Source organism: Aedes albopictus, chromosome 1 (genome assembly GCF_035046485.1).
Source record: "Aedes albopictus strain Foshan chromosome 1, AalbF5, whole genome shotgun sequence".
NCBI classification, from domain to species: Eukaryota; Metazoa; Arthropoda; class Insecta; order Diptera; family Culicidae; genus Aedes; species Aedes albopictus.
The window spans coordinates 336,506,468-336,532,879 of NC_085136.1; the positions used below are offsets into that span (position 1 = coordinate 336,506,468).

At 45.3% G+C, this 26,412-nt stretch overlaps 1 protein-coding gene across 2 annotated transcripts in view; it reads left to right on the forward strand.

Moving 5' to 3' along the window:
- The window catches only part of LOC115253705 (ETS-like protein pointed), a 369,875-nt gene that overhangs the window by 226,644 nt on the left and 116,819 nt on the right, over nt 1–26,412 (forward strand). Inside the window, exon 1 of one of the 2 annotated variants that reach the window (XM_062847444.1) lies at nt 3,720–4,224. The exons of the other annotated variant lie outside the window; for it this stretch is intronic. Coding sequence (XP_062703428.1) covers nt 3,807–4,224 — 418 coding nt within the window. The 5' untranslated portion in view covers nt 3,720–3,806. Of the gene's footprint in view, nt 1–3,719; nt 4,225–26,412 lie in introns of those variants that run through there. 2 annotated transcript variants of the gene reach the window in all.

Genomic DNA, 26,412 nt, shown 5'->3' on the forward strand with positions numbered 1-26,412 from the left:
CCGCGGTGCACCATCATAAACCGGTACATTTTTATGCGTGCGAGTCTCGTCCCTTCCTTCCTTCCTTCAACGAGGGAGGACTGAAACTGAATGTTTACATTAGGATTTTTTCCTACTGTCCCGTCCCGCGTCGTCAAAGTGGGGGTGTTGACGTTAAGTAAATAAATCGTTAATCACATTAGATTAGCTCAATTGAGAAGTCACGCAAGGGCTAGGCCAGATCCCAGATGGTCACTCGACGCGCGCAGCGCGATCGAAGCAACCCTGAATGCCCCCGGCGAGAACGAGAACTGTCAAACGATTCCGATGCGTGCGCGGCGCGCATATTGACAGCGTGCGGTCATATATTGACAGCTTTCGCTCGGAGACGCTCGCTCATATGCTAAAAACCCACTTAATTAACATAAATTATTAAATTAACATCTAATTTACTCCAATTGTCATCCAATTTCGGTCAATTTACAATCGCCACTCACACGGTGCGTTTGTTTAGAGACAGAGACTGAAGCTGAAATGGGGAAGCTGAGCGCGCATCACAGTAGCCCGCCGTGAGCTGTCATATATCCTGGAATGGCCGGCCATTTGTGCTCGGTCACCAGCAGGGTCTGTCCAGCGATAAAACACTACTGGCATAAGCCGCAACAGGAATTAAGAGATGCACATATGTAGGCAAAATCTAATCACAGAAACGTCAGAAGGCGATAAGCGTAGACGTGCACGCTCTGCAGTATGATGTAACCAGGGGTGCGACACTTGTTTTGCCAAGCTGAAATATAAAAAAAGACAAACAAAACCGGCAGAACTCGCAAAAGTTTTGCCGGTTTTACCGGTTTTTTTCTGCTTTTTAGGGATATTTCGGCTTGGCAAAACTAGTGTCACTCCCTCTGTATGTAACGCTCATTTTCCTGGCAACACTTCATCTGTCATAACGCGCTCTCGAACAAATCGCCTCCTTGAATCGCGACCTTGCAAGGTTAATTCAAGTCAAGAAATTGGTCCATTAAGCCTTTCAATTTTTCCAGTAAATCTCTGCGCCACCTATTGTGCTTGTGCCGCGAAATGACGACGGCCATTGGGGCGATTAATTTTCCCATCAAGGTAGGCGTTGATGACCGTCGTAATCGGCCATTGTTTTCCGTCTCAGCCCCGAAGTTCATTTTAAAAACAAACTTCCGAATTATCCCGCTCGGAAGAGGTCTCGTCGCCGCTTGCTGCAGTAATCATCATCCATTAATTCACCTTGGCGCGGCTCTTAGAACTTCTCAGATTCGAAGCGCGATGGCGTCGCTTCGAATGACTTTAGAACCTCTCCGTTCGGTCTCCAACCCTATTTGCTCGCGGTGACATTTCGTGTAATTACCTCACGAAAAATTCCCACAAACGAATCAGGCTGGTGCCTCGTCTGCGTGTCCGCGTACAACAACGCGTCACCTGTCTATCATCTTGGCGATGTCAGTTGTTGTCATAGCGACGCGACCCTCGATTGAAGGGGTGTTTGTGTGTATTCTGCGGTGCGCCATTATCATCATCTTTTGATTGTGTAATTAAGTTCCCTCCAATCTACTGCGAGTTGCGGGCCCCGCCAACTCCTCTCAATCATTTGTCAGATAATCTTCTGATAGACCCCCCGTTCGCGTCTTTTGCGCGGACGCCATTTTTGAACCTCAACGCCGCGCGTGACAGCATCAGGGGTAGAAGCTGACTGTCAACTGGGAACAAATTGCGCCTACCCTCTATCATGTTTTAGAACCAGTAAAAAGACGTAACTGTCAAACAAGAAAAGTTCAATTTTCGATTGCAAAACTGATTTTAATACAGTTTTATCATGCTAAAAGCAAGTCAGCATGTGATTCAAACATAAAGAATGTTATATTCAGCATATTAGATTGAAAAATGTCATTCCGAAAAAATCATTATTTTGTTTTCACCGTTATGAAATATTAGCCTCTACTCTAGATTGTTTTTGTTGTTGTTTTGTTTGAAGTGCGAAAATCGGCTGAAAATTGAAAACTCCCTGAGCGACTATTTTTCTCCAATGTGAGAATAATTTAACACTATGATTCAAGAAATTTCGATAATTACCGAAAACACTGATCATAAGCATCAAAATCGAGAGAAAAACACTGATGTTTATGCTACTGTTGATGTTTATAAAACCATTAAACAAAAGATGTTTACAAATTAGAACCAACAGTAGATGGCGCGCAGGTGGGCATGTTTGGGTAGGCGTAAAGGGTAGGATCTTCTACCCCTGGACAGCATCATTCATTGTTGTTGCTGCTGCTGCTGCGCAGGCCTTCTTTGATTTGATTCTATCAAGGTCGTCGCCACCGTCGCCGATTTGGTCACCTCTCATGTCTTTTTTCAACGGCTACTAGATGGACAGGGACCGAATTCGGTAGGTGCCACCCCTGTCATTCGTCGCCGATGACGCCACCTGTTTCGGCCGGCTGACTAGATCTCATTAGACCACCAACGAACGAACGAACAAACGACTGTGCTTTTTTTGTGGTGACGTACAATTCAGGGTTGCTTTCCTGGGAACTCGATGGAACCGGTCCTGGATTGGTGGCGGTGATAGCGGCGCCAATCTTCTAGGAATTTCTGCAAACTACCATGACGACCATCGGTATTTGCGCTCAAAACCGGCCCTACCCAGTACGTACGCGCCTACTCGATGAGTTGTTTGTCTGGCAACAATCGAACGAATCAGGGGTGGGGTGCCGTGCCGGCAGGGCTGCTTCGCTCCAACACTTGTAAAGCTGACATTAATCCTAATTATGAGCACTGATCCCTGGCTTATACTATTTCGGTGTTGGGTGTTGTTGCGTCTTGTTTTCGATGCCGCGTCCATCGACCACCATGACAGGACAGGGGGAAAATGCTATTAACTATCAATCTTGACACTTCGCGCCGTTCAGTAACAGTTTTCGAAAACGCAGGGGTGGATCGGGTTTCACATTCGCACTGACTGGGTCCTTACTGGGAGGGAGGGAGTATGTAATTTAACCGATAAACACATCGAACATTACTTGGAATTAGGTTGCGGCGGCGTGGATCGGTTTTCACACGATGAAGGCGAGAATTTATTGCGTGTTTCGGGGAAATTTACGACCTTTCGTGGCGGTGAGAAAATTTCTCTTCCCTCCGGATATCGCCAGTCAGAAAAGGAAACATGCGGAGATTTGTCACCCGTCACCTGTGCCTACTTTGTTTGCGGGATTATTCACCGACAGTTGACAGGTCGTTTAGTTCGGTACGGGATTGCGTTACTGGGTGCGCATGGATTGCTACGATCGCTCAGAATCTCCGCTCATGTGTCATCTTTTTTGACAGTTCTTCAACGAAGGTGACGCAGTAAACCAACAGTATTAGAGAGGAAAAACGAATGCAACTGAGCTGTGATAGGGTGACAAGCAGCAATTTAACAAGCATCGAAGCAATCCACGTAAAAGTGCAAATTTATATCTAGTGAACGAACTTTTACTCAGTGTTTTGTTTGGACAGCAATGTTGCCAACTTGGAGGTAGAAGCTAAAAGCCACATTTTAATTACGATCCAAGTGCAAAAAGAGTGGAGAAGAAGTCTATGAAAGGCATTGTATGAAACGAAATCAAAATTTGCGCCGCAATTACACCTTTTTCGATCGGTTTGTGTACCTATCAGGAGAAGAAAACAAGTGCTGAGTGAAAACTAAACGAATCCGCAGTACAGTGAAACCTTATAATTTCATCGGTGACCGAAGTCTACCGGAAAAATCGTTCAAGCTGGCAGCACTGAATGTGCTCGGTGCGCCGGGTGACAAAATGACAAACGAGTGGATCGAGTGGAACGAGAGTGCCCGAATAGTGGGCCGGTTGCCGCTGCGGTCCAACCCGCACCATCACCATCCCTACCATTCGCACCACCATGCTGCGGCGGCGGCGGCAGCAGCAGCCGCGGCGGGCATGGGTCATTTGGGCGGGCATCATGGCGGCGGCGTCGGCGTCGGCGGTATTCACGGAAACGGATCGTCGGGACTGGGTGGCGGCAGTGCTGCTAGTGGAGCGGGATCAGGTGCGAACCTGATGGCGGGATTGGGCGGGATTCACAACAATAACAATGTGAGCTTTCTGAACAACAATCAGCAGAGCTTCCTGAACAGTTACAGTTTGAACAAGCTGGCGGCGGCTGGTATGGGGCTGAAGACGCATGCTTTGATGAAGGGGCTGCAGAAGCCGAGAGGTAAGTTGACATTTGTAAGGTTTTCCACACCATATTTATAGTCGCGTGTGGTGAAGCCCGCCACATTAGAAAATGGTTCCTATATTAATCAATCAACTGTTAAATGGCACAAGTGTTCACCCATCGCTGGTAACCCTATCTTTCTCCCCTCTCGATGCCATTGCCCTTGAACTGCAACTTGTCCGCCTGAAAATGTTTCGAAATTTGCACACACTCTCTTACGACGAAGCCATCAGGACGGAGGGGACCTTCCTCCTCGATCCAGCAGACACAATGGCAAACAACAAAGACCTTCGCTCCCAGCCAGAAGCGTCGCCGCCCGCCGAATCGTAGTAGGTGTTGCGGCGGGTTTTCGCCCGCTGCTGATGGCTTGCTGAATGCTATTTACTTTCGTTCCGCTTGGCGAACTACTTGATAAATTACTTTCTGAAGGGCCCCCGTGTGCCCGCGACCGCTCCGGGGTTCCCCTTCCTAATAAAATAAAACTCCCCCGCCCGCCGACTCCCGTCGGCGGAGGCCGTTCCTGTTTCAAACGCCCGCCCGAGAATCGTCGTAATAAAGCGGTTTCAATTTCCGGATGGCTAATCAAAGCATTCGGTTGCCAAAAAAGAACACACCGCCTCATCGTAGTCGGCGGCGGTGGCGTCGGCGGTGAATCAATATTAAATTAAACAGCAGATTTTGGAAGTTTTTCCCGCGCCAGGGGCGGTAGACAGCCAGTCCTGTGGGACCCACCAGAAACTGGATCACACACATCAAAGGCGGCTGGGCCGTGCGTGCATGGTGGCGGCGACGTCGTACGCTTCTTCGCACGCCCTCGTCTCTTTTGTACTCAGTGCTGCGTCGTCCAATGCTCCACCAGATGGCACTATGTACCAAACATAAAACAAAGCAAGCGGCCGGCCGGCGGGCGATCAACAAGAAGAAAAAATCGGACATCAAACAGGAAAATTTCTCCGAATCGACCGCCGCCATGGTAACCACCAACGACCGCCCAAAACAAAAACATCGAAATTTAATTACAGCGGTGGGGCGGTGGCGGCGTCTGCTGGCGGGATCGGTAAAATCTGCGCCTCCTCCTCCTGTGCTCTCAAGCGCAATCGAATTCTTCAGATTTTGGAGTGTTTTCCGCGCGCGGGCGAGCGCGCGCTCCCGAGACGGGGCAGAACGAGAAAAATTGACCGAGAAAATTGATTATCGCAATAATTCGTCGCTTTTCCGCCTGCTTTTTTCGGTTTCGGTGTGGGGCGCGCGTTCGGTTGGTGGTCCTCCGCGAGTCGCGACAGAGCAGAGGTATCGACGTGGTTTCTATTTTCGGATGAAACCTCCCACTTTTTTCGGGGTACGGATTTGGGGCCGAAATCAATCTTTTCACAAACACCGGTATAAGAGTGTTTGCCGCCAAGAAAAAGTCACGATTGTAGAATAGTGCATTCCCGTCAAGCTGAATATTCATACTTTCTTATTTTATGTTGAAAATTGCAATAAGCTTTTAAAGCCCTACCTAGATTCTTAGTTTAAACCACAAAAAATGTTCTAAGAATACATATTTACTAATTTTTCGATGTTTTTGTTGGTCGTGGTTGAACCTATGTATATTTTTTAAATTTTTGATCTTGTGTCACACCCCTAGCTTTGAACTCATGATTTGAGTGATTTCTTGTTACCGTGTACGCATCTACACACGCTAATATCAGTTTACCTATTTTTCTAAAATATGGGTAAATTTTATTCAAATTTGCGTAAACTTTACGCAAATATGGGTAAATAAAACTCATATTTTGGAAAAGTGCACAACCGCATTTATAGGTAATATTAACTCATATTTGGGTTACAATTACTCATATTTGTGTCCACATTACCCATATTTGAATTCTGTTTACCTATATTTGAGTATCATTTACGCATATTTGCGGTTGTGCACTTTTTGGAAAAAAGGTAAACTGATCTTAGCGTGCACGGAACTACAAATCAACCCAAATTTAAATTGTTTTGACGCAATCCCGGTCTTCCGTGGAATTACTCAAATTTGCGTTAAACAGCGAAAGTGGTGAGTGAGTAGTTCTCGTTTGAGAGCGGCAAAAAAATTAACCCAGTGGTAAGTTATTTTCACCCAACGGAGGCCTCAAATGACGCAAATTTGGGTTAACACAAGAAAACCCAAATTTGGCTTCTTCCACGGAAGAGCAGCGGATGCGTCGGTGCTTCTCTCTTTGTTTTCGGCAACATTGCGGTGGGGCGAGGGAGAAAACAACCCAACTTTGAGTTAAAACTTTAAGCAGTTTAGCCAAATTTGAGTTTTTAAAACTTATTCTTTGGGTTATAATATTTTTCCGTGTAGCAAGCGGAACATATGAGTTTTTTTTTTGCAACTTGATCATCCCTACTGAAATGAACATCGCTGATGTGGGAAGATTCATTTATTACGTCCATCGTTTTTCGGGATTTCTAGACCCCCCCCTCCCCCCTCTGTCACGCTTACCTAATACACGTACTGTCACACTTTCTTATACCCCCCCTCCCCCCAAAATGATGGACGTAATTTTTGAACGTTCCCTGTGATGAACTTCTACACTGAAACTAATCGAATTTCCGGATTCATGTTCTGTTGTTTATATTAGTCCTTCGTGTCCAAAACATGATTTATTGCTGGTTGCTTTCAAAGATGGATTTTTGATGCACTTCAGCCATCACACTATTTCTGTGCTCGGTTGCCGACATCATTTTCATAAATTTAACATTTCAAAAACTTTTTACACTAGAAGAAACGCACAAACTTGCATGACTGGCCACACTGCACCAACTTTCGCGAGAAAAACAGAGAGAAAATTGAATCGGAGAGTTGTCAGATGGCTGAGAATCAAAACAAAACCGAGAAAGAATCCGACGAAACACACACCACGTGCTAATCTGTGACATTTCTCGATGTCAAAATGCTGTCAGACAGCATGGTTGCACTTATCGTCACACTTTTTAACCGTCACACTTTCATACTGTGCAGTTCGATTTGGTGGGAACAGTGCAATAAGAGTTTGAACAACTAAAAATATAAAAAAAATACCAAAATTGTTTCTATAGTATACAGATTTTCAGTTCTTTTTCTTTTTGGCTCTACGTCACCTGCCTCGCTTCAACTTAGTGTTCTTTGAGCACTTCCACAGTAATTAATTGAAGGGCTTCCTTTGCCTGCCATTGCATGAATTTGTATATTGTGAGGCAAGTACAATGATACACTACGCCCAGGGAGTCGAGAAAATTTCCCCGACCGGAACGGGAATCGAACCCGCCGTCTCCAGATTGGCGATCCATAGCCTTAACCACTGACTAGACTAACTGGAGACCCCATATGAAAGTTATATTTTCTCCAAAAAAAAATCTACATAAATGTCCTAGAAATTTGTAAAAAAAATAATGAAAAATGCGCAAGATTTACTATCTAAGAAACTCTATCAAATCGCACAATCTTCTAAGATCTCTTTTTGCAAATTTTCTGCGAGAGTAAAAGAAAAATCGGTTAAAGAATATTTATAGATTTTTCTATGAGTTCTTTTGAACCAATTGCTATGACATTTGCACATAAAATTTCTTTTAAAAATAAATGGCATCTATACAGGCCGTATCACCGTTGATTGACTCACACAGTTTTGAAACTGAACTTGGATATTTGGTTTCTGTGCTGAATTCCTCATCGGATTTCTACCACAATTCCTCCTTTAAATTATTTCGCAGTTTCTCAAATAATTCTTATCATGATTTTTCGAATCAGTTCCGGAGATATTTTGAGACAAACATATGGAAAATCCCTGCAAGACCTACAAGAGTAACTATTAAAGGAATCCCTGAACTAGCATCAAGAATCTTTAAACATTTGCCAGAAAGAATTCTGGGAAAAACTCTTGGAATAATCCCGAATAAGTCCACAAAAAATCTCAGCTAATTATCTGCAACAAATCCGGTTAACAACTACGCAGAAAAGCCTGGAAAAAAATCTGAATAAAAAAACGGGAAGAACTCTATGACAAATATCAGCAATAGGTCTAGAAGAAGGGAAAAAATCTTAGCCCGGCCTGTAGATTAGGCAAATAAAAGTCCCGGGAAACTCTAAGAGAAATCTCAGGTGAAACCCTAAAAGAAACCTCGCGTGACCTTTTACCAAATATCAAAGCTGTAACTCCTGTAGAAATCCAGGGAGAAACTGTAGAAGAAAGCTAATAGAAATTTCGAATTAAATTCCGGGAGGAAATCCTGTAGATTTGCCTTCAATTGCTTCAAACTTTTACGTCCCTTGAAAACCTCAAGCAGAAATCCTTGGAATAACTCCTGTAGCAACTCTGGAAGAAACCCCGGGTAGTTCTTCTGGAGAAATCCCAAGACGAATGCTGGAAAGGATCGCGGATTCTAGAGGAATCCCTCTAAAAACTCTAGGGGAAATCCCGCGATAACATCCTCGATATATTATATCCAGAGAGAAACTCTCGCGCAGATCTCAGGATGAATCTTGACAGAATTCTCTGAAAATGTCTTTGGACAAGACGCAGGAGGAATTCCGTGAATATGGGACAACTATGCTGCGCACGGCAGTGTGGGAGCGATATCGAAAAATCTCCGAAAACAGTTCTGGAAAGCACTGTTGTAGGATCCCGTGAAAAACTAGTACCTCTCAGCTGTAATTCCTGGAAGTAGGCAAAGAGGAGTTCCAGAAGGAAGTCCATGAGATTGAATGGCGTCAAATGAATCGTTGTTACAATAAAAATACAATAATATTTGTATTTGTATTTGGAAGCATTAAACGTGTCCGTGTCTTTAAAAGTAAAGGAATTTACAAATGTCTTAACAATACCTATGGAGAATGCCCAAACCTCTGACACACAAGTTCGGTGTATGTTATACTGCGTTCTAGTTCAACAAATTGAATACGTTCAGCTTATTTTTGGCTTATGTTTGGTTCGACTGCAACACTGCCTGAAACGCCCTGTTGTATCCCTGAAACCCCTCGAGAACCCTCTAAACGCCCACGAAACATCCTGAAACACCCCCTAAAACCCTTGGTTACGCCTCTGAAACGCATTGGAATACTTTTGAAACCCTTTTGAATGCACTGGATCCACTGACACGCCCTGAAATGCCGTGGAACACCCCCCGAAACCATGAAAATTCCTGCCACGCCCCTGAAACCCTCTAGATCGTCCCTGAAATCCTTGGATTGCTTCTGAAGTCCCGTGAATGCCCCTCAAATCCCTTGTAATGCCTCTAAACCTACTGGAAGGTCACTGAAATTCAATTAATTCCCCTGAAACGCCCCTGAAATCTCATGGAACATCCTTGAAACACCCAGGAACACCTCTGAAACCCCTAGAATGCCGCTTAAACCGCCGGGAGCATTCATGGATTCGCTGGAACGTGCTTGAAACTCCTTGAAAATCACTGAAATGTTCCTAAACCCCCCCTGTTAGGTATCTAGTTATTTGAGTCACCCTACTGATCACTTATGGACCAGTAGTAGCATCAATCAATATGCAACTAGCAATTCGCCCGTGATGCCAGTTTCGTCAAATTTCAACAGCCCCATTCCCCCAGTACATCATTATTGAACGGCCACAAGAAGGCGGCGCTTTTGACGCCTCCTGCTGTCAACCGTGTTTTTTAAACTGTTACCACAACAAGTATCTCCACAGAACTCTGAATGAAAGCGCCATTCTTTGGACAATATGTTTGAACCAAAAGGCCAGGACGTTCAGTTCAGCAGAAACCGGTAGGATTCTGTCGGGATTGACTGAAACTTCTAGAAGCACATATGAGGAGTTATCCATCTGCTGGTCAAGCACGTCATTATCGCCCACGATGTGCAGCCGACTAGTCTTGAAGACATACGGTGGATGCGATCGCCAAACCGATGACAGTAAATAAATCTTAGCCCGAAGAGGCGGAAATTGATGTTTCGTCGTCGAAAAGAGGAAGACTGCGTCGACGGTTGAATTACAAGACGAGGATCCGGAAGTCCAGACATCCGAGTCCGATAAAAAGGTCAAATAAAAACGCATTTGTTTTTTTATTCCAATTTAATTGACTGTTATTGAGTTTCTGCGGCCGCATTCTCTAAGGCTCTTCGGAATGGCACAAATGAATTATTTCCCCGGTTTTCAATCGCATTATCCTTTTATCAGCCAATCTGTGAGCCCGATCACTGCCAGAAGTGTAGTGTAGACACTGTACTACTGGACATGACATCCTTCATCACCGGTCACTGTCCCTGTAATCAACCCGGAACCCACCGAGCTAGCAAATCTTTTGATTCGTGCATATAACAAAATATCTTCGCACCAGACACCAATCCGGTTTTAGACATGCAGAAACAATAAAAAGTTCAAAATATTCAATGAGCCTCTGCACGAATCTGGCGTACTGCTCGCTCACTCCCACAGAAAACTTGAAAACAGTTCGCACAATAAAAGTCAAATCTGGAGCAATATTTGAAAAGGGCATACAAGCATTGGTAAACAATGACTTCACACATCGCTCCTGAGCCCCCATCAGCTTATTCACAAAAACTAAGGCCGTTATCAGATAGAGCGAACATCGATCTTTCGGATAACGGTGTTCATTTGCGTGGGCGGGCTGCTGTTATGCCCTAAGGAGCGTTTTCGAAAAAAGACACAAGACCTATTGGGCCCTTTTCAAATGTTGCTCCAGAAATGTGACTTTTACTGTGCGCGCTGTTTTCAAATTTTCTGTGGGAGTGAGCAGAACAGGGCAAAATCGTGCAGAGGCTCATTGCTCCGTATTGAGGACTGCCTCCTCCAAAGCAGCCTCATCCGGAAAACACTTTGAAAGTCTGGATTCAGTGCTTCGAGCGCACCCCGGAAGCTGGCGTTGGCTAGACCAGAAGGGTTCAGACAAGTCCCCTTCTGGACAAGCGCGGTCTAATTATTCCCGGGGGTTCAACTGGGCTCACGATTGGGTTTATATGTGACCTTTCGAATTGAAATAAATAAACAAGCAAATTTTGGTAACATGCTTGGTAACGATATTGATTGCTTGGATGAAGGGGCGAAAAAGCAGATCAAGTCAAGGCGTCGCTTACGGCGAAATCAAGGGCAGGCGAATAAACTGGGGGAGCGAGTGGCGTCATGAAATTGCTCTGGCTCTGCTCTGGCTCTGCTCTGGCTCTGCTCTGGCTCTGCCCTGGCTCTGCTCTGGCTCTGCTCTGGCTCTGCTCTGGCTCTGCCCTGGCTCTGCTCTGGCTCTGCTCTGGCTCTGCTCTGGCTCTGCTCTGGCTCTGCTCTGGCTCTGCTCTGGCTCTGCTCTGGTTCTGCTCTGGCTCTGCTCTGGTTCTGCTCTGGCTCTGCTCTGGCTCTGCTCTGGCTCTGCTCTGGCTCTGCTCTGGCTCTGCTCTGGCTCTGCTCTGGCTCTGCTCTGGCTCTGCTCTGGCTCTGCTCTGGCTCTGCTCTGGCTCTGCTCTGGCTCTGCTCTGGCTCTGCTCTGGCTCTGCTCTGGCTCTGCTCTGGCTCTGCTCTCTGTTTTTTTTTCCTTGCGTTTGGTTTAAATACAACGCTATCTGAAACTCCGTGTAAGGCCCCTGAAATGCCATGCTGTATCCCTGAAACTCTTCTAAAACCCGCGGAACGCCTGCGAAACTCCTGGATCGTCTCTGAGTCCCTTGAAACCTCCTGGAACGCTCTTGAAACCCCATGCAACACCCCTGAAACTCCTGGAACACACCTGAAACCCTGTGGAACGCCTGTGAAACCCCCTAGATTGCCCATGATACTCTTGGAATGCTCCTGAAGCCCCGCGAACGCCCCTTAAACCCCCTATAGTGTGTCCTCAAACTTATTGGAACGTCCCTGGAACTCAATTCCCCTGGAACGCCCCTTAAATCACCTGGGACATAAATGAATCCCCAGGAACACGCCTGAAACCCCTGAAATATCTTCTTACGCCCATGAAACCCCCTGGAATGCTGCTGAAACCCACGGAAGCATTCCTGGAGCCACTAGAACAAGCCTCAAACCCCTTGAAAACCCCTGAAACCCCATATTATTCCTCTGAAATTCAGAGAATACCCCCTGGAACGCTCCTGAAAGTTCTAAAACTCCTTGAAAATCCCTGGCTTCTGAAATCGCAAGTAAACACCCCGGACATTTGTGGGCTTCGTGGCCGTGCCGTTAGCGGCGGCAGTCGTCTAGGCGTATCGTAAGCCTCGGAGTGTGAGTTCGATTCCCACTCCAGTCGGTCGAGCACTTGACACTGAAGAAGTCTGTAAGTCACAGACGAAATAGGCCTATCTGTCCGAAGATAAGCACAGTAGTAGAATTAAAAGGAATTTGCTCGTCCTTTCTAGTTTTTCTTTAAAAGAGTTATTCATTTTTTATTTTCTTTTGCAAAAGTAAAGTATTAGTGAAGTGTTTTTAAATTAAACTAGAGTCTGAAGTAACAAGTTCTACTAAAAGCTCTAAAGTAATAGTAAAGGGTGGAAACTTTTCGTCAAACGAAAAATTCATCACTGGGCCACTGGGTGTTCTGCGTTGTCCGTTGTCGAGTGTAAGTAATGTGTTCAGTCTGTACAGCCTCTGGCTGAAGACGGTGTGAATTGTCTTTTTTAAATTCTTTGAAAACCCCTGGGATGCTCCTGAAACTCTTGAGCGTCCATTATAAACTCCCTGAAAACCCGTGGGACGCCCTTGAAACCTTCTGGAACACACCTGGAACGTCTCTGAAACCCCTTGAAATCCGCCGAGACCATCTGGAATCTGAAACAGGCCCTTGAACGGAATCATACATTCAAATTCCTTGAGAAACTGTTGAAGCTTTGAAAATAAAAATAAAACAATTCAGGAGGGTGCCCAGAAAGATTCTGAAAAGATCTTAGGATTCTAGAAAGATTTTCTTCCATGAGTTTTTGAAGGGAAAATCACCGACGTAGTTGTTCAATGGTCACATTTCAACGGTTTTGTATATTCTAGTTTTTATCTGGCTTAATGAACATTGTTGGGTATTATCGGCAGATTTGTTCAAACGGCATTCTGCTCATAAAACGGAGTGAAACGGAACGCAGAATCAAAACAGAGCAGCAAAAAGGGTTTCCTTCAGTGTGATTTTCGATGCTCACAGAATTACTAGATTTTCAAATTAAAAAATGAACCCCGTTGGTTTGCATGAGGTGTCATTCAAACCAACGGAGGTAGACGGTATGCATTTTTTTTACGGAATGCTACTGTACATACTGTACATATTTTGAAAATATTGTGGAGTAGGAATTTGGAATATTGCATAATCTCATATTCGAGAAATTACGTTTCATGTGACCAAAATCGAAGGACCCGCTTGCAGGAAGCGTAATCTCAGTCCTTATCGGATAATCCATTCCAAACTTATATAAATTCTAGATTGAGTCTGAAGAAGGGCGAAACTAACATGATCGACTAACTTCTTCAAATTAAACGGACAAGATGCAAGTTTAATTAAACTTTTTTACGTTTGGACGCAAGAGCGCATCCCAATCTAGCGTTTTATGGCCAAAAAGCTTAATCAAGCTTGCATCTTGTCAGTTTAATTTGAAAAAGAGAGGGACGATGAAGAGAAATCGATCATTTTCGCCCTTATTTAAACTCAAACTAGAATTTCTGTGTGAGAATTGTCAATACCCTTCTGTTGATTTTCATTCATCGACCGTGTATCACTTATTTCAACCACTAATATTCATTTTGAAAGCATACCTACTTCATACATTCCAGTGAAATTGAAATGTGGTTTTCTCTCAGTGTAACCATTAATCAACAAAAACAAAGTGTATTAGTTCAAAAATTAAAAGTTTTTAAAAGTTTAAAAAAAAATCATCACAAATGGTGCACTACGGAAATTAATTAATTATGATTAGGGGCCGTTCATAAACCACGTAGACATTTTGGAGGAAGAGGAGGCGTCTGGCCAAATTTTACGCTCAATACATTTCTCTTTGTAAGGACAAAAGTCTACGACGGGGTAGGGGGTTCCGAGATGGATAAATTTTGGTCAACGAGGTTGTTAGGGCCAATCCCTGTTCACTCGCGACACTTGTTCGATTAGCGGTAGAAAGTAATAAAAAAACGGTGATACACTAATCACTACGTATATTTAGCAATAATAACACCGTTGTTAAGTGGACTGTATATTAACGCGTGACCACACGGTCGATCTGCGAAAGTAATACCGATACCGGCGACGATCAGAATATAACTAAACGGTCTCACCGCAGCAGCCGCACAGGGATGCTGCGAGAGATTATCACTGCTCACGAGAATCTGCATAGGTGCAAATGATCGTGGTAACTCATGAGGGTATGCTACAGTGGCGGACAAATTAATTTTATACAATTCCTAACATTCCGGCCGCCTTGAGTTCACTCAAAATAAATTCAAATTTCCTACAATTACAACAGTTCAAATATATGTTCAATAAACTCTCCTACAACTCCACCAGCTGTTGTTGACGCCACATCCTTCGCGAACTGATCCATCCGTTTGCTCTCTGCAATTGGGCTGGTCTTGACCATTCGACCGATATAACTGCTAGCTGCATCTCCACCGAAATCCGCTGCACGCTGTTGTTAGTGACGACTTCTGCTGACTGCTCACAAGACTTCCGCTTTTGGTCCGATCGGCTTGATATCCTGTCGGGAAATAGACGGCTTGACTCCAATTCATACTTGAAATACGAGGGACATAACTTAACAATCGCCCCCTGGCGTTAACAGATGAGTCTGTCTATGCTTGCCAAAGTGTGCCCCTATGGGGGCGTAAAAGCTTAGCGGAAGTTGTTGATGCAGTTGCGCAGAATTCCTCTCGTAATGTTGATCCGTGGTAGTACATATTGCTGACCGGCGATGGTGAAATATGGAGCATTGGAGACGATTCTGTTGAATGGGAATTCTATTGGCGTCTGGAATACTCTTTATGTACACTAAAACATAACTTATAATGCGGCCCCGGCATAAACGACACAATGTGTCGTGAACCGCCAAATTTGCCCCAAATGGGGCCATACTTAGCTGTGTTGACCTTCAGTGGTCCAAAATATGGTTGCAAATCCGTTTGCAGAAGGGGTCCGGATCTGTTGAAGAATAATAGCGATTGGGATCCGAAATTGGTGATTGATGAAAGAGACGTAACTTAGGTGTCGCCCCCTCGGCAGTTGTGGCGGTAATGCCACGAGCTTGCCAATGATTGCCCCCAATGGGGGCGTACTTAGCTTAGTCGAAGAATTGGTGATGAAACAGTGGTGCATTCCGGAACAGATATGATGTCCTCGTAGATTTCGTGTTTGGGATGAAACTGTCGAAGGAGAACGCATCAGAATGTTCCCAGAAATACGGGAAGATTGAAAACATAACTTTAGGGTAGCCCCCAGGCAGTAGCGATGATCTACACCGCAAGATGCCTTAAGATGCCCCTTACGGGGGCGGAAATACTTAATTGTGGCATCACTGTGCTTCCTCCTGCTGATTTTCACGGATGGGCAGAATACAAATTTTGGAGATTGCTCTGCGAACATGACCATCCTTTGTACGAACGGTGACGACTCTCACGTTTCCATCTTGGCCTGGGTGGATTTCTGTCACGCGGCCCAGCTTCCATTTGAGGGGTGGAACATTGTCCTCTCTCAGGAGAACCATGGTTCCGACTTCCAGATTATTTCGTTGCTTGGTCCATTTATTGCGGCTTTGTAGATTTGACAGATAATCGGTTGACCAATGCTTCCAGATTACCTGGTTGTAACGTTGTACTTTCTGCCATCTGGAAAGTCTACCCTCTGATAGCTCCAGAAGACTTGGTTCTGGAATTGCAGTAAGTGGTCGTTGTATAAGAAAATGTCCTGGAGTTAGCACCTCCAGGTCTTCAGCGTCGTTGCTCAACGGAGTCAGAGGTCTCGAGTTGAGGCACGCCTCTATCTGCGTAACTACGGTGAGCATCTCGTCCTGCTTCAGCATCCTGTTGCCGATGACTTTCTTCATATGGCCCTTTAGTGATTTTACCGCCGCCTCCCACAAGCCACCAAAGTTCGGTGACCTGGCCGGTATGAATTTGAACGTAATCGATTCTCGAGCTGTTTCTGCAGACAATTGTTCTTGAAACTCTTGCTGGCGGAACATCCGATCTAGTTCGCTTAGTAGTCTTCGTGCACCGACGAAGTTTGTCGCATTATCGCAGAATATTTCCTCTGGTCTTCCGCGCCTAGCAACGAAGCGCCGTAGAGCAGCAAGAAAGGCGTCAGCTGTAAGGTCCATTACAACCTCGACGTGGACAGCCTTGCACACCATGCAAACGAACAGACAGATGAAGCATTTTATAGGTGCTCCCTTCCGAGTTGCGGGTTGCAATTCAAACGGTCCGCAATAATCGATTCCCACTCGTTGAAAGGCAGGAGCTGGAGAGACTCTTTCGAGAGGCAACTCTCCCATCAGCTGTTCATGAATTCGAGGTTTCGCCCTAAAGCATTTCACGCATTCGTGCGTTACCTTGCGCGCGAGGTTTCTAACATTCAGCGGCCACAATCTTTCACGGACGTAGGAAATCATCAACTGCGGTCCTGCGTGAAGCAGGCGATGGTGATAGTCGATTAAAATCAACTTCGTTAGGGGATGTTGGCTGTCCAAAATCATCGGATGCTTTCGTCCTCTCGCAATCGGAGCATTACCGAGCCGGCCGCCGACGCACAGTATCCCGTCGATCATCACAGGATTCAGATTACGAAGCTTCGATGTCGATCGCACTTCATTCTTTGCAGCAAGGTCTGATAGTTCCAATGGAAAGCATTCCAATTGTGCTAACTGCACTAAAACTAGCAGAGCTTCTTCATGCTCAGCTGCTGTAACTATTCCCACTCTTCTCCGCAACTTATTGCGAAGCTTGCAGTTGAAAGAGAAGCGGAGTATCCAAGCCGTTAAGCGCACAAGACTTAGTAGTGTTGAGCGCAACTTGAAGATCGTACTTGGAGGCAGCGTTTGCAAGACTGCGGAAACCAGCGGTCGCTCCTCAAGAACCACTGAATCGAATTGATGTTCCAGAATCCGTGAGCTCATTGGCCAATGACGATTGTCCCTTTTTAGCCATTCTGGACCGCTCCACCAGAGGGAATTGTTCGCTATCTGCGCCGGAGTAGCTCCTCTTGAAATTATATCGGCAGGATTTTCGATCCCCGGAACATGATTCCAAGTTCCTCCCTTCGTCGTATGTTGTATCTCCGATACACGGTTGGCAACAAACGGCTGCCATCTTGATGGGTGCGATGAAATCCAGCATTTAACTATTGTAGAGTCCGTCCAGAAGAAGGATTTCCCTGTTACCATCATACTCGTCGAAACCGTTTCATACAGGTGCGCCAACAGTAGCGCTGCTGATAGCTCCAGCCGTGGTATGGATTGTTTCTTCTTTCTCTTACTAAGGTCTTCCAACGGCGCAACCTTCGATTTGGCCATGATCAGGTTCACTGTGACTTGTCCGGTTTGACTCACGCATCGTAAGTATACCGCTGCACCGTATGCCTTATCACTCGCATCGCTGAATCCATGGAATTCGCAGGAGACTACGTCTTTTCCGAAGCTAACCCACCGAGGAACCGATACGGCATCCAACTCGCAAAGGTTTGTTCTGAATTCCATCCAACGTGATTGAAGCTCGTCGCTTAGCGGTTCATCCCAGGAGTATTTCGCCTTCCAAAGCTCCTGAAGGAAGAGCTTGCCTTGGACTACTACAGGTCCAACGAGTCCGTAGGGATCGAAGAGCCGCGCTATTTCGGAAAGAACAGTACGATGCGTGATTGGTCCACCCGGTCTCCAGTCCGGAACTTTGATCCAAAGCGTATCCGTAGCCGGCTGCCACGTGAGGCCTAAAGTCTTCACTGTCGCTTTCTCGTCTAACTCCAACATTTCTCGATCATCCCGTAGATTCGGTGGTATTGCCTTCAGGATCTCTGGATTGTTGGAGTTCCACTTCCTGAGGTTAAAGCCTGAACTTTGTAGAAGTTCCAGTACCTCCTTGCAGAGCTGTACGCCTTCTTCCACTGTATGCGAGCCCGACAGCATGTCGTCGACATAAAAACTCTTCTTCACCACCGCTGATCCTAGCGGGTATTGAGCTGCTCCATCTTCAGCGCATTTGTTTAGACACCGAGTAGCTAGATAAGGCGCTGACGATGTTCCGTATGTGACAGTGGTAAGCTTGTACGTCCGTAAGTCCTCCTCAACTGAGTCTCTCCAAAATATTTTGTGAAGCAGCTGGTCTGACTCACTCTGCCATACCATGCGGTACATTTTCTCCGCGTCTCCTACAACAGCATATTTGAACAGCCGAAATCGCAACAGGATACTTCGCAAGTCGTCTTGAACGACCGGTCCCACCATCAAAACGTCGTTCAACGATACTCCGGAATCCGTGGAACAGGATGCGTCGAACACTACTCTTAACTTGGTTGTAGTGCTATCGGGTTTTAGCACAGCATGGTGCGGCAAGAAGTATTCCGGACTCTGTTGTTCACTGTCGTTTGGTATCTCCTCCATATGGCCCATGGAGAGATATTCGTGCATGAATGCCTTATACAAAGCTTTCATTTCTGGATTGGCGTTTAGACGCTTCTCCATCGCTAGGTACCGTTTCTTCGCTATCACCTTGGACTGTCCTAGTTTCTCCAGCATGTGTTTCCGTTTAGGCAGCGTTACTCGAAACTTTCCATCCGAGTCTCTAACAGTCGTCTCCTCGAAAATGGATTCACATGCCGACTCCTCGATCGACAGGCAGCTCTTAGTGCGGCACGATTCCAACTCCCAGAATTGAGCTAGTTGTTCGTAGAGTTCTTCCGTAGTCACCGGAGAAGACGCTACCGTAGTATAGCTCACAACAGAGGTTTCCGGAAGTTCGCCTGCAACAATCCATCCCAGCTCCGTATTTCGAAGAATCAATCCAGCATTAGACAGCTTCTGCTGCGAATTCAGCAGCAAATCGTAGAAAATGACTGCTCCTAAGATCACATCGACTACTCCGGATTCATTGAAGGTTGGATCCGCGAGAGCGATATCTGCAGGCAGGTTCCAAGACGAAACATCGAAGCTTTGCTGAGGTAGGTTTGAAGTAATCTTCGGAAGCACGTAGAACTTCAGCTCGCATGACACATACGACGAATTGCACGATGCAACGGATGCTAACACTGCTTGCTTGCTGACAGACGAACAACCACCCACTCCTTTCACAGGCAGATTTTCCCGAAGACGGTGGAAATTCAACCTTTGGGACAACGTTTCAGACATTATGCAAATCTGAGATCCGTTATCTAATAGGGCACGTGCAAGAACGGTGTTTCCGTAACGATCACCGAGCTTCACGACAGCGGTAGACAGGAGTGCAATGTTTGACTGAGGGTGTGTAGCAGTGTGGTGTACAGTTGGAGTATTGGTGGGAGGTGATCGTGCATTTTGCGAAGATGTACTTTGTGTTTGTGTAGACTGTGGATTGGGATGAGACGTGTTCCGGTTTGGGGTTTGATTAGATTGCTGGGGCGGGTTCGCGGCTTGAGGTCTTCTCGGTGGACCTTGGGAGGAGAGCTGGCTCGAAGTTTGCTCCTGATTCACAGGAGCCACGTAGGGATGAAGAAGATAATGATGATTTTGTCCACATTTGCCGCACGTCGTCCTCGAACAATCCGCAACGAAGTGTCCCGGTCGTAGGCAGTTTAAGCACAACCCAAGCTTTCGGACTGTCGCCTTCCTGTCAACAACCTTCATCTTTCCGAACCGCCTGCACTGTTCTATGAAATGCGTTCCGCCGTTACAGACTTGGCAATTTCCATTGGATGACATTGCAGCGTGAACCACCGGAGTCTTGATCGGCCGCTTGAAGTCACTATTTCTACGCGCGGACGTTGACTGCAGGATTGCGCAGTGGGTTTCCAAGAAATCTACCATGGCTTCATACGATGGGATGTCCTTTGAAGCATGGTGCGTTTCCCAGTGACGAATCGTGTCGTCATCGAGTTTCTGGGAAAGCATAAAAGCTAACAGAGTGCTCCATTCAGCAGGCTTCTCTCCTAGCTTCTCCAGTTGCTGAAGATTGATCCTGAAGGTTGTTAAGATGTGACTTAGTCCTTGGAAACTCTCGGATTTCATTGGTGCCACAGCGAAAATTGCTCTCAAATGCTCCTGTGCAATGAGTTTGTGATTCTCGTATTTGGCCTCCAAGGTGGACCAAGCCAGGGTGTAGTTGGCTGCAGTGGCTTGAATCTGGTTGATTTGTAACAGGGCATCATCTCGCAACGACGAACGTAGATAGTTGAACTTATCTATCCTGTTCAGCTGGTTGTTGTCGTGTATCAACGACTTGAAATTATCACGAAAGTTAATCCATTCTGAGAGCTTACCAGAAAAGGTAGGAAGCCTCAACTCTGGGTACTTTATTCGAGATGGCTGGCAAACGTCTGCCTCTGGGTGCCGGACAACAGCAACTTCAGTGTTTTCGGCTAGCTTCACATGAAGTTGTTGTTTCAAGCTGAAATATTTGTTCTCGAACTCTTTGAAGATTTCCTCATTCTCCCTCTGACGTGCTTCTGCCATGGACGCGCGATCGACAGCTCCTTCACCTTCAGTTTCACCTGCAGCAGTTCCATCAACATCCAGGTCGTCAGTCAACACTTCAATTTTAACTCGCACATCACAATACTTGTCGTACACTTCATCTAACTTCTTCATACGAAATTGCAAAACACTCCGATCACGTTCTTCATAGTTCTCCAAGAACTCTTCTATGTTCTCCAGCGTAATCCAGGCTTGGCGCTCCTGCTTCACGAAGGCCCGTAGATCAGCCACCGGCATATTTGCTGCAATCACTTCACTTCTCACTATAAGCAACTCACTCCCGAGACCTCAAGCGACCGAACGAATTGACTGATTGACAGATCAAATAATCAAAGTGACCAACCACTTTCCAGCAACCCCAAATAGTGCCTTCAAAGGCAAGAAATCATAAAATCCGGAGAATCCCAAACACGTTCTCCACAGTGGTCTACTAATTTGTAGTACAATCTTGCATGCAATTTATGCTCATCTGAGCTTATATAGTTTCTACCTATGTAGCACTTGCACTGACTGCCGCATATGCAGATCAAGTCAGGCACCTCAACCATCCAATCTCAAGCACACTGTACTTAGCTGACGTCCTTCGGCGATCTCTAGATGTCCACTCTGGGCTTCGGGTACAGGAACGGCGGTCCGCGGGAATAGCGAGCGATGACTCAGATCCTCTGGATTGATGCAGCAACCACACACGTAACCCCTACTTCCACAGCAGCGACGAAGCAGAATCACCACCAAAGGCACGTTTTAATTCTTCGACCAGACCGGTCAAACACAATCACTTTTCGATTGGCGTCACCACGCCGGTTGGACAAAGAGCAGAACCTCTTCTATTGTCCGGTAATTCGACGACCGATGTCGTACCCACGCCGCGCACACCGCGAACAAGCTATCTCGAAACTGGCTAATCCGGCTCGCCAGGACCAATGTTAGGGCCAATCCCTGCTCACTCGCGACACTTGTTCGATTAGCGGTAGAAAGTAATAAAAAAACGGTGATACACTAATCACTACGTATATTTAGCAATAATAACACCGTTGTTAAGTGGACTGTATATTAACGCGTGACCACACGGTCGATCTGCGAAAGTAATACCGATACCGGCGACGATCAGAATATAACTAAACGGTCTCACCGCAGCAGCCGCACAGGGATGCTGCGAGAGATTATCACTGCTCACGAGAATCTGCATAGGTGCAAATGATCGTGGTAACTCATGAGGGTATGCTACAGTGGCGGACAAATTAATTTTATACAATTCCTAACAGAGGTCTATGAATGGCCCCTTAGATGTAACAAAAGCAAAAGATATAATAGACTTTAAAATACTATCTATAAAATACTGAAAATAAAAAGTTCGATTCAAGAATGGCGGGAACGTTCTATTAACAGGCCAAAACAAACAAAAAAACAGCTCAAACTGTATATGTGAGGATACTGTGCTGTACGTTCTAATTTTAAAAATTTCCTCCGGCAACTTGGATCGAATTTTTACTTCTGACATGTGTTCAGGTTGAAGCGAACACGTCAAAATGTGAATCACACTGACATGACGGCTACTACGATCTCGCTCTACGATGATGAGGCCGAAATTAATGAATCACGTTTCGTGAGGGAGAAAGAGCGCCGGAATTTAAGGCGACGGACGACAAGGTAGGCGAATCAATTAAAGAGCAAAATCGGACAATCGAAAGAGCAAAAACACGTGTGCATGTGTTCGTTTGTGTATGTTTGATCCGGGTGATTAGTTACATGATGATCAGGGTGGGTCCACCCGCCTGCCTGGATGATGAACCCTGAGGCTGCGGTGGGTAACTAACTGACGTTGTAACACAACGATGGCGGCTTCCGCATTGTCTTTGAAGTTTGTTCTTCTGTTACAGGACGGCGGCACGATGCGTGTGGTTTTTGCCTTCTGTGTCGGCTTGCGACTTTCGAGAGATCGTCGTCGGGGAAGTCGACCGTGGCCGCTGGCTGGCTGGCTGGCGGAAGAGTTCCACCAGTGGAACCCGGACGCTTTGTCGGCGTGTGGGATCCACGATTGAGGATTAATGATGAAGAAATTGCCTTTGATTAGAACTGATTTGATGTTTGATGGAAGGTAAATGAACATTTCTTAATGGAACATTTTCGTTAGATTGATCTTTGACGAAAGGAGAGCTGTTTATTTGGTGTTTTTTTCTGTAAATTTTCAAATTTTAAGTTATTTCGTTATTTTGACCAGATTTTTTCGATGTGTGCCTAATGTGCGAACGTTTCGCAAATTGATACAAAATGAACTTTTTACTTAAAAAGTTCATTTCCAGAGGTGTCCAATTTGCATAATAGGGCACTGCACTGTTTTGATTTTGTATGGGATTTTGAAGTTTCTTGGCCTTGTTGTTTACAAAATTTCTGTAGGAGTGAAAGAGAAGGAGAGAATTTTATGCAGTGACCTATTGGGATCAATTTTTTTAAGTTTTAGAAGTTTGCAGCAAGGAACTAAATTAACATAAATTGCCAATAAGTAGTGAAAATTAACGGACATGACAGAAAAAAATCGTGACGTTACCCCCAAATGTGATTATTGAACCATTCCGTTCATTATTTCATTGTGAAAATTTACGAAACAGGTGTCGAATTGTTCACCTCTTCGGCCACCACCACACAATAATTGTTGCCACCAGCAAATTGCAACATTGTTCCACATTTATCATCAATCTCTGTTGCCTTCTAATAGGGCACCTCAATGCCCTCAGGGCACCTGAATGAGCCGGAGTCGCCGAGAACAACTCAATTACCGACGTCACTTTGGGACGAGACACGAGAAGAAGCTTCGCCACTTCTGTCTCTAAATAGTAGGTAGGTAGTAGGCGCAGACAATCGTCATCATGCCCTTTGCTCGCTAGACTCACTGGAACCAATTAAAACAATTTGAACTAATTCTTCACTTTTGTTTCCTCCAATCCAATTACTTCATCGCGATCGCGCTCGCGCGCGATCACTCTTCTTGTTTCCCGTAACGAGTAAAGAAAAAATCTCAATAATCGCGTCTTTGTGTGTCTCACGAGCGTCCCATCGCGCTCCCGCAGCAACCAGCACTCGACCATCATCCCATCGACTCATCTCTCGGACTCGGAAGGGATTCAAGCCGAAGATTAATATTCCCTAAAATCCGTTAAATTTCAATTTTCCATACATAATTTCCCAGCCATTTAACCGTCAATTTCGCTTCTCTCTCACTCGTCTGAATGGCTAGTTACATCCAGCTTCCGTCGTAGTCGTCATCGCCATCGTCCCTTTTGTGGTCTTGTTCTGGTTTTGCGAGATGAATGCCCGCGTACAAGCCTTTCCTCATACATTTCATTCATTCATAAAACCTGACTGGACGAGAGCCTTCCATTCTTCCATCCAAGCAATCCGATTAGCTTGCGCGCGCGCGGCTCGCCCCGCCGCTTCGGATCAGCTTGCTGCGAGCGATGGACCTCAGTCCCAGTCCCAGAATCGTCGTGGTCAGAATGACCAGAAAATAATGTTGTTCGAAGCGTGAGCTCCTAAGTGGGGTTCCAAGCCCACTGAGGAGCAGGGGTTCTCAATCTGGTAATGAATTTGCGTCAAACTTCAATCGAGTGACATTATTACCTGCATCTGAAGCTGTAATTTTCTAGGATACGTGTCTGTCTCTGGATTTTCAGTATAAATTGAGCGTAAACAATGATTTGCTGTAGTTGTACCCCTCGGGGTATTGGAAGGTAAGAAGGATTACCCCCTCGGGGTAACAATCGCTTTAGATGCTGTTAAGTGGAACAATAAGAAACTAATATACCCTTTAAGAACTGGATTGAATCATTGCTTGACATGGTATCAATGACTTCTTTTCTTCTTCTAGAGACTAGCTAAATTTCGTCCCATATGATTATCAAGAAAAAGAGAAAATAATGGAATGTGGAAAGCTGGGCTTCCATCTGAAAGCTGAGCTTCCAGATTCCAGGACTCACATCTGAACTCTGAGCTTCCATCTGAAATCCAGGTTTGCATCTGGAATGTGGGCTTCCATCTGGAATCTGGACTTCCATCTGAACTCTGGACTTCCATCTGATAGCTGAGCTTCCAGATTCCAGATTCCAGGGCTTACTTCTGAACTCTGGCCTTCCATCTGAAACCCAGGTTTGCATTTGGAATGTGGGCTTCCATCTGGAATCTGGGCTTCCATCTGAAATCTAGGCTTCCATCTGGTAGCTGGACTTCCATCTGAAAGCTTCCAGATTCCAGGACTCACATCTGAACTCTGGGCTTCCATCTGAAATCTAGGTTTCCACCTGGAGTGTGGGCTTCCATCTGGAATCTGGTCTTCCACCTGAAATCTAGGCTTCCAACTAGTAGCTGGACTTTCATCTGAAAGCTGGGCTTCTATCTGAAAGCTGAGCTTCCAGATTCCAGATTCCAGGACTCACATCTGAACTCTGGGCTTCCATCTGAAATCCAGGTTTTCATCTGAAAAGTGGGCTTCCATCTGGAATCTGGGCTTCCATCTGAAAGCTGAGCTTCCAAATTCCTGGACCTAGGCTTCCATCTGAACTCTGGACTTCCATCTGAAAGCTGGGCTTCCATCTGAAATCTAGGTTTCCATCTGGTAGCTGGACTTTCATCTAAAAGCTGGATTCCCATCTGAAAGCTGAGCTTCCAGATTTCAGATTCCAGGACTCACATCTGAACTCTGGGCTTCCATCTGAAATCCAGGTTTCCATCTGGAATGCGGGCTTCCATCTGGAATCTGGACTTCCATCTGAAATCTAGGCTTCCATCTGGTAGCTGGACTTCCCTCTGATAGCTGGACTTCCATCTGAACTCTGGGCTTCCATCTGAAATCCAGGTTTCCATCTGGAATGTGGGCTTCCATCCGGAATCTGGACTTCCATCTGAAAGCTGGGCTTCCATCTGAAATCCAGGTTTTCATCTGGAATATGGGCTTCCATCTACAGGGTTTCGAGAGTTTTTTTCACTTTACGTTTCTCAAACTCCATTTTTGGAGTTTTTTTTAACAAAAACTACTTTGTAAATTCCCATGCAAATTTTTCAAACAATTTACTTGAAAACTTTCTATAGGAGTTCCTTTCGGTTAAATTTTGCATTTTCTATGAAAACCACCTCGGTAATTCTTTTGATAATTGATTCTCCAATTCCTTTGCTGAAGCTCTTCTGCGTTTCATTTAAGAGCTTATTGAGGAACATCTGAATATTTTCGGCTATTATTTTGAGAAACTATCAGGCAATTTCTTCGGGTACTTCTAAAATTTCTTTTAAAATTTTATTGAGAATTCTTCAGACCACTCTTTTAGAATGCCTTCAGAAGTTCCTTTGACTATTTCTCTGGGAATTCCTTGTGAAATTGTTTTGTTTGGCTTAATATTGGAAACCTACTACAGTAAATGTTTCTGACAACTTTCTCGGTGGAAATTCCTTTTAAAATAGATCGAGCAATTCCTTCGGCATGTTTTATGTCCTTCGGCATTTTCAGGAATCACTTCCACAATGCCTTTCTATTAATGTATTCATTTGGAAATGCCTTCTTCCTTAGACTTTGGTAATTTATCCATCAATTCCTTCGATCATTT